We start from the raw sequence: 7719 nt of genomic DNA, 5'->3' as shown, positions 1-7719 counted from the left end.
ATAACGGGGTCCCTTCCCCGTGCTGTGATCCCTGCGCCGCAGTGTGGTCCCTTCCCCGCGGTACCGCCCCTTCTCCGCGACTCCGTCCTTTCCCCGTCCACGTTCCCCGCTCCACCACGCGATTCCCCGCTCCGTGACGTGGCCCTTTCCCCCGTGCCGCGATCCCCGCTCCGCGGTGCGGGCCCTTCCCCACGGCACGCTCGCCGCCCTGTGCTGCGGGGCCTTCCGCACGGCACTAGAGCCTCTCCACGGAGCCAGCCCATCCCTGTGGCACCAGGCCTTCTCCACGGCGAGACACCCCTCCACTCCTTTTGGCGTGACACCTTGCAGTGGCCCCGTCCCTTCTCYGTGACGGCGCAGAGATTTYCGGCACCCCGRGGCGCTGGGGCCGAGACGCTCGGAGACACCCGGCTCCAGGACGGGGCCTCGGGAAGCCGGTGCGCAGAGGGACGAGGTTCAGAGCGCCAGCGCCGCTCTCGGACCGTGTCCCTTCGCCGGGCAGAAGCACGCCGGCCCCCTCGCCACGGCGTGGGGCGGCTGCCCCGTCGCCAGCCAGGCTGGCAGAGAGCCGCACACCCAGCCCAGGATGTTTTTTAAAGAATTTTAATAGGCTAAAACAGATTTCTTTTCTCTCTTTTTTGCATCTTTTTCCATTTTTTTTCTTTTTTTTTTTTTTTTTTTGCTTCGGTTTCTCGTCGTTGGTAAAAACGTCATCACTGTAAATGCAAGGAGGGACCCCCCCCCCGCCCCGAGGCAGCGGGCACGTGAGCCAGGCCGTGCCCACAGGTCCTCCGCCGCTCTGGGATGGAATTAGGGACGTCGGAGGGACGGGGGAGAAGGGACCACTAAATCCGCCTCGTGCACGCTCTCTGCTTTACACCTATATACAGGATGGAGCCCGCCGGGGCCAGGCTCCCGCGTCTCYGCTGCCCGGATCCCGGGAGGCGCGAGACCCACTGCCCCCTTCCCCGGCCTCCTCCAGAGCCTTCGCTGCTCCACTCGACGGCCTCGGACGCCTTCTGGCCCGGGCGAGAGGACCGCGGTGGTCCCAGCCCCTCAGTTTGTGTACACCTGAGTCCCAATCACACGCATGATCTCCTTCTGGATTTTGGGGTCCTGAGTATTGATATTGGCATCTCCCACTTGGCCATCTTCGTACCTGCGAGGGGAGAGCGGGTGAGGCGGGGCAGCGTCCCGCGGACACCGCGGYGGGCAGCCCGGGCCCCCCCCGGGCGCTGGCCGTACTCACACAAAGAAGAAGCGGGTGCAGACGTGATCCGAGACAGGGCAGACCCAGATGTTGCCGTGCTTCTGCAGGTCCTTGGAGGTGATCACTGCCAAGGCAAGAGGCTCTCGGAAGGGTGCCGGGGTGCACGGCGACAGCCCGGGCTCTGCCCACCCCTCCCAGGACATCGCGTGGGGTGAATCAAGCTGGGGTTGGGTTCCTCTCCCCCCCCCCAGGTAGGTGCTAAGGCCTCTCTGCACRAAGACCTGCTGCTCCCATCACAGCCAGCCCCTCCACGACCCCCAGCGCTGAAGGTCCAGGAGGAACAGGGGGTTCCCACCAGCACAGCAGGAAGCGGGAGGGAGCAGGGGACACGGCCACGACGGCAGCAGGCCCGAGGGCTGCCCCCTTCACGGCACAGCGCAGCCAGGCCGGGGTGACCGCGCCGCCCACCCGAGTGGGCCGGCACCAGGGCGCTGCCCACCCGCCCTGGCCCCTCGCCTGGGCGCCCCGCACCTTCACAAAGCGCGATGCAGTTCAGGTTGCGGCTCTGGAGGAAGCGAGACTGGATGGATCGGGTCTGCGGGGAGAGAGCGAGAGTCCCTGGCGTTAACCGCACGCGTGCTCAGCACCATCCGGCCCCCGCCGCCTCCCCCCCGACTTTGGGACCGGGCGGGAGCCCGCACAGCCCCAGTGCTGCATCCTCAGGATCCCAGCGACCGCTGCAGAGCTTCACTCCTGCGCCGCAGCCCCCCGGGCAGCACCACCCCTTKCTACTCATGGAGGGGCTGCAGCTCCTCCAGGCACTTGCCCAAAGGCACAGGACYGCCGTTGTCCCCCGGCTACAAGGGCAAACTGAGGCCAGGACAGCTCAGCCCCGTCCCTCGCGGCCGGCTCCCCCCGCGCAGCCGCCGCCGGCCCGTCACCTGGGGAATGGTGTTCATCCGGTTGTATCTCTGCACCAGCTCGTCCTTCGAAGGCATCCGGTGCTGGCCTTTCCCCATCCCTGCGGGACAAGCGACACCACCRCCGTCACTCCCCGGCCCCGGTCGGGGACGCGGGGGCTCCCCAGCGCAGGGACCGCTGCGGCCACCGGGCGAGCTGGCGGGATCCCGGCAGGATCCCGGGGACGTCGGAGAGAGGAGACCCGTGCCCCCRGCTCGCCGGGGACGGCTCCGCCGCGCCGCGGGCCCCCCGCGACACGCGAGCGCAGCACCTCCCTGACCTCCCCCGAGCTCAGGTCGGGCCCTGGGAGGGCAACGCCCAGCCCCGAGGTCCCGCAAGGCGGGAGCACCCCCATTTTTCGGCGCTGGCAAACCAAGGTCGCAGTGAGATGCCCATCGGCGAGCACAGGGTCTGAGCCAGCAGGAGCACCTGCGCCGAGTTGCGCTCTCTGGCCAGCCAGAGCCTGGCAGAGCTGCTCGGAGAGACGAGTCGTCTCCCTGGGGAAAACTCCACTGAAACACCCGAGAAACATTTCTTCCCTAGAAATGCTGGGGTTTTTCCCCTGTGACCAGAGCGGTGCACTGGAAAGGCCAGATCCAGGGGGGCTGGTCCACGCAGGAAGGATGCTTCGGACATGGCCAGGTGGCCTCGCCACCCTCTGCCCCGTGCGGAGCCGGGCCCCGGGCCCGTGCAGGGAGTGGGATGGGAGCGCAGGCGGCACGGAGCGGCGCACGCGCCCTCTTACCTGAGTATCCAAAGGAAATACTGGAGATGGGGCTCAGATAGATGCCCTTGCCGTAGGCTGCTCCATGCAGCTTGCAGGGAAACAGCAGGGTGAGCGACACGGGGGAGCGGGATGGGCGGCCGTGCCGAGGCCACCCTGGCAGCCCGGCCCTGGGGCCACCACGGCAGAGAAACGCCCAGCTCCGGCGGGCAGCGGGCCCCGCGCAGCAGGGCTGGTACCTCTCCCGGTGCCCTGCCGTCCCTCCCTACCTGCCGTCCCCCACCTGCCAGGCCGTTCGGCCCTTCGCGGCTTCRGCCGGGCCGGCGGCCGGGGGAGCGTTACCTGCAGCTTGGTGTAGGACGCGTTCACCAGCCCGTTGCGGAGGATGGAGTGCCAGTTCTCAATGTGAGAGCCGCTGAAAGAGCCATGGCTGCGTCAGCCCCTGCCCCGCGGCACCCACCCACCTCCCCGCAGCATGGCAGGGCCCTCCGGCACCCACGGGTGCTGGGGTTGCCCCCACAGAGCCCGCCGCCCCGTGCCGGCCCCCTGGGCAACTCACTGGAAAGCGAAGGTGCTGCCGTAGAGCTTCTTGGCGGTGCGGAAACGGGCCTCCTTGGCTGGGGGGCTGCTCAGCAGGAGGAACTGGTGTGAGGTGTGCATAAACTTCAGCTGCTACCCGGGGAAAGGGAAGAGCAAACCCAGCGCCGGCGGGGAGAGAAGAGAGACGGACACAGATCAGGCACGGCAGCCCGGCCCCGGCAGCTTGTCGAGAGGGCTCGGCCGTGCCGGGAGGGCAGCGACAGCTCTCCCGTCGCCSTCTCCAGCCCCTGGCAGCCCCCATCCCAGATCCTGCACCCCGCGTGCCGTATCCCGCGTGCCATATCCCATACCTTGTATCCTGCCTGCACGGCCCCATTCTCCCCACGGCCAGCGGTCCCCAGGGCCCACGCGCCATGGGGCTGAGCTGGAGAGCCGGGCCACTTACCCTGCTGAGAGGTAGCTTGACGATGTGGGATCTGTTGCTGGAGATTATCCTTGGAAAGAGGAGAAGGGTGGTTGGACAGGGCAGCTGGGGTCCCACGTGAGCCACGCCAGGCCCTGGGCGTCTGGCTCAGCCGTGGGCCATGCCAGCCTTGCACACGCTGCCCCGGAACCAGCCAGGGGATTGCAAAGCCCCCCCCAGGAGAAAGCAGCTTTTCCCTGGCGCTGGGGAACAGCCCCAGGCAGCCGTGATGGGTCAAGGAGCTTGTCCCGGGGTGCCTGGCACCCGGTCCCACGCCGCAGGGCTCCAGGTGGCTGCCCCCTGTGCCTCCTCCTGCCCTGTCCCACCAGCCCTCAGCTTTACCATTGCAGGAGGGGATGCGCCAGGGGGTCCAGCTTGTCCATCTGCTTCTTGATCTCCAGATACGACCCCTGGCAGAGACACAGCAGAGGTGAGAGGAGCTGCAGGTGGGCCCCCCATTTTCCAGSCCCCCCACGCAATCCCGGATGGATGAACACCAGCACCACAGTGCCATGCCTGGGACAAGCCCGAGGAGAAGGATCCTGCACCAGTCCCATCCGAGGTAGCCTCACACAGCACCGTGGGGCCAAGGCGGTCACAGGACCTCCTGGCTTTGGCTCCAGGAGCACAGGGCTGGGACAGGCAGGCTGAGCAGGGGCCAGTGTACCTGGGTCATTTCCCGGATGGACATCACGCTGTCCAGGGCCTTCTGCAGCCGTTCATAGTTTTTCTTCTGCACATGGGGCGGGAGAGGGGCGGCCGTCAGAGGCGTGCTCTGGGCTCGTCCCCAGCCCGCCGTCCCCGGCACCATACGGCCCTGGAGCACCGACCACTTGCAATGCCCCCCCAGGCCGACGGCACTTACCTTGGGATTGAAGGCAAGTGTTTTGGGGTCGTTGGGGTCCACCACGGAGGGGTAAGGCTCAAAGATGATGCTCTTGCGGGGGGACTCCAGGGCAGCACGGCACATGGCCACAAGCAGGTCCACCACCTGGGCAGAGAGCACAGGTGGAGGGAAGGAGGAGTYGGGGGCGGGGGTGCCCCAAATTGCCCTACGGCTGCGGCAGCCCCCACTTCTGCTCACGACCCCCTTGGACCTTCACCCTCACCCTGGARCTGCGTCTGGTCCCGCTCTGACCCACAGTGAAGCAGCCAGAGCAGGACCTCGAGGACAACAGGGGCCGGCCATCCTGAAGCTGCCACCCTCAGTGCCCTTGTCACCTGCCCCACCGTGCCCCGAAGCTCGCGCGTGCCAGTACCTCAGCGCCCGTGGCCACCTCCTCCGCCGCGCCAGACATCACGCCGAGGGTGTAGAAGGAGAAGACACACAGCTCCCGGGTGCACACAGCTGGCTGCGGAGGAGACAGGCCAGGTTGGATAGAGCTCCCCAGCTCCTATGGGGGACGGTGCCCCCTCGTGCCCTGCGGCACGGGGGTCCTGCGGGGGCTGTGGTGGCACCCGGTAGCCCCAGCCTCGGCACCTTGAGCATGGAGCCGTTCTGGAAGACGTGCTGCTCGTCACACACCACGCAGTACTCGTTGAGCGTCGGGATCCGCTGCTCCGCGTACTTCATGATCTGCGGGGGAGGCGGCCGGGAGTCAGGCCCCGCCGCAGCAGCGACGCCAGGAGCGAGGGCCCCTGCGCAGACGGGGATCACCCTGACGGCCCGGGTGCTCGGGCACCGCCTGGGCAGGCTCTGCCCCCTCCTCGCCGAGGAAGCGGCCTTGCACCCGGGTGGTGCTTGTTGGGACTGCGCGGGATCGGAAGTGGATGCAAGGCAGGAGGCAGCCCTGCTCACCGCACCCCGAGGAAAACCTCAAGCAGGGCTTTGCGCTCAAGCCAGGGACACCGCCGAGCCCAGGCTGGGCTGGATGCTCGGGCGGCGGGACGCAGAGCGGCACGGAGGATGCTCCGGGCAGTGGGACGCAGGGCGGTCGCACGGGCGCTCACCTGGACGAGGAAGCCATACTCCAGCGTGGGGACGTTCTTGCAGTGGCCGCCAACCTGCGGACGGAGCCGGAGCAGAGCCAGCTGCGTTATCCCCTTTCTCCCACGCAACCCCCGCCTCCGCACGGTGCCCGGGGCACTGCYGGCTCCGGGGCCCTGAACACCCCCAGCGCGGCGAGGTGTCTCCACCGCGGGCGGGTGCCCTGGAAATGCCATGGGCATGCTGACACGCTCCCAGGGACRCAGCCACATCCAGGGCACGTTGCCAGACCCGGACACTCCAGGGCAGCCCTACGGACACCCGCCGCRCGCAGGGGGAACGGGAAGGGACGGGGGAGAGAAAAAGCAAGCCCCGAGCCGGGGAGGCACCCACCAGGATGTTGAAGGGGGCGACACCTGCCTGGGTGCTCGGGGGGTAGCCGAAAACCTCCACCTTGGGGTTCTTCACCGTGCAGGAGACGGAGCGGTTCATCAGGCGGTTGACGCGCACCTCGGGCATGCCCAGCTTGCCCTTCAGCACCGAGTCCTGGATGACTGGGAAGCTGGGCGACCTGCGGGCCCAGAGCCAYACTGACCTCCCTGCCCCTCCTCAAGAGGCCTGGTGGAGCCAGACGCTGCCCCTAAGCCACRCTAGTTGTTCCTCCCCCCTGCTCCTCCTTCCCTTAACGCCAGCACCAGATTCACTTTTTTTGATGGTTTCTGGGAGCTCCCTTGACCTCCTCGGGCTCTTGCAGATAGTGACATTAAGCAGCAGCATCCRAGGTGCGGACGGGGAAACTGAGGCACGGTACCAGGACGAGCTTCCCAGCCCACCTGACTAAAGCCAGGCCCRGGCTGACGGGATACAGGGCTGCCCCTCGAGGGGACGTGGCGAGGGGAGGCCAGCAGCAGTGGGGCTGGCACCGGGGGCCTTACTTGGGGATGGGGGAGAAGATGCTGAGGCCCGCTCGAAACTTCTTGATGGTGCCGCTCGTCTTGAACCAGCTGTGCCGCTTCTCCTGCTGGGTCTTCAGGAAGTCGTTGCTCAGGTGTTTCCATTGCTGCGATGTGAACATGCCCAGGATCCTGGGCGGAGAAGCGGCGTGGGCATCCGGGCCGGGCGCCGAGCTCCCCGGCGCCAGCTCCTCTCCCGCGCCCAGCGCCRGGGACCAAACCCAGCGGGGAGCCAGGCCGGGGCCCAGTCCCTGCTGTCAGCTCTTACTTCTTCAGCTGCAGCCCCAGGCCAAACCCCTCCTTGTTGGACGGCTGGAAAACCTCGATGGACGGTTCTGCGGAGAGAGCGCCAGGGCTGCCATCCCGGGGCGGGACGGCCCCCCGCGGGAGACCAGCCCGCCGGGCAGGGGGAGCAGGGGCGGCGGAGCGTCGCGGCACCCCCCCGGCCCCGCTCACCGGGGCCATCGAGGTACTGCGAGAGGGAGAAGCGCAGCCGCAGCACCACGGGCTCCGTCCGCAGCACCTTCCAGGCGGTCGCCACCTCCTCCTGCCGGGGGGGAGAGCCGCGCGTCGGCCGGGGCAGCCGCCGGGGCAGGAGAGGGGGAGTCGGGGCCGGGCCGCGCCGGGGGGCCCGGCGAGCCCCGTGCCCACCGCCCCGGTGCCCACTCACATCGAGGAAGCCGACGTTCACGTGGAGGTCGACGTCCACGTCGTCGATGGTCCCGTACTCCCTGCGGAGGGGGAAGGGACGGGACGGGAGAGCGGTGGGGCTGCGGTGAAGCCGGGCCGCGGCCGGYGCCGGCACCCGGAGCGGCGAGCCGCGAGCACCCACCTGACGGACACGGAGCTCTCGCTGTAGATCTCCTTCACGGCCTCGACGTCGGCGTCCAGCTGCGGGTGGCGGTACAGGTCGGCGGCGCAGGTCCCCTGCGGGCGCAGCGG

At 68.3% G+C, this 7719-nt stretch overlaps 1 protein-coding gene across 1 annotated transcript in view; it reads right to left on the bottom strand.

Moving 5' to 3' along the window:
* Nucleotides 1-591: 591 nt before the first annotated feature.
* The window catches only part of PARP6 (poly(ADP-ribose) polymerase family member 6), a 7569-nt gene continuing 441 nt past the window's right edge, over nt 592-7719 (bottom strand). The window contains exons 2-21 of the mRNA XM_085300757.1: nt 7610-7704; nt 7448-7508; nt 7234-7324; nt 7046-7112; nt 6760-6909; nt 6218-6395; nt 5848-5901; nt 5378-5473; nt 5157-5249; nt 4763-4888; nt 4565-4630; nt 4240-4307; nt 3880-3928; nt 3454-3566; nt 3237-3309; nt 2916-2985; nt 2152-2231; nt 1742-1805; nt 1250-1334; nt 592-1159 (exon numbers count right to left, since the gene is read on the bottom strand). Of these exons, the coding sequence (XP_085156883.1) occupies nt 1057-1159; nt 1250-1334; nt 1742-1805; nt 2152-2231; nt 2916-2985; nt 3237-3309; nt 3454-3566; nt 3880-3928; nt 4240-4307; nt 4565-4630; nt 4763-4888; nt 5157-5249; nt 5378-5473; nt 5848-5901; nt 6218-6395; nt 6760-6909; nt 7046-7112; nt 7234-7324; nt 7448-7508; nt 7610-7704 (1782 nt within the window). The 3' untranslated portion in view covers nt 592-1056. The remainder of the gene's footprint in view (nt 1160-1249; nt 1335-1741; nt 1806-2151; nt 2232-2915; nt 2986-3236; nt 3310-3453; nt 3567-3879; nt 3929-4239; nt 4308-4564; nt 4631-4762; nt 4889-5156; nt 5250-5377; nt 5474-5847; nt 5902-6217; nt 6396-6759; nt 6910-7045; nt 7113-7233; nt 7325-7447; nt 7509-7609; nt 7705-7719) is intronic.

Source organism: Rhea americana, unplaced genomic scaffold (assembly GCF_003343005.1).
Source record: "Rhea americana isolate MKP2758 unplaced genomic scaffold, rheAme1 scaffold_168, whole genome shotgun sequence".
Lineage (NCBI taxonomy): Eukaryota > Metazoa > Chordata > Aves > Rheiformes > Rheidae > Rhea > Rhea americana.
This window is presented reverse-complemented; position numbering and strand designations above follow the sequence as displayed.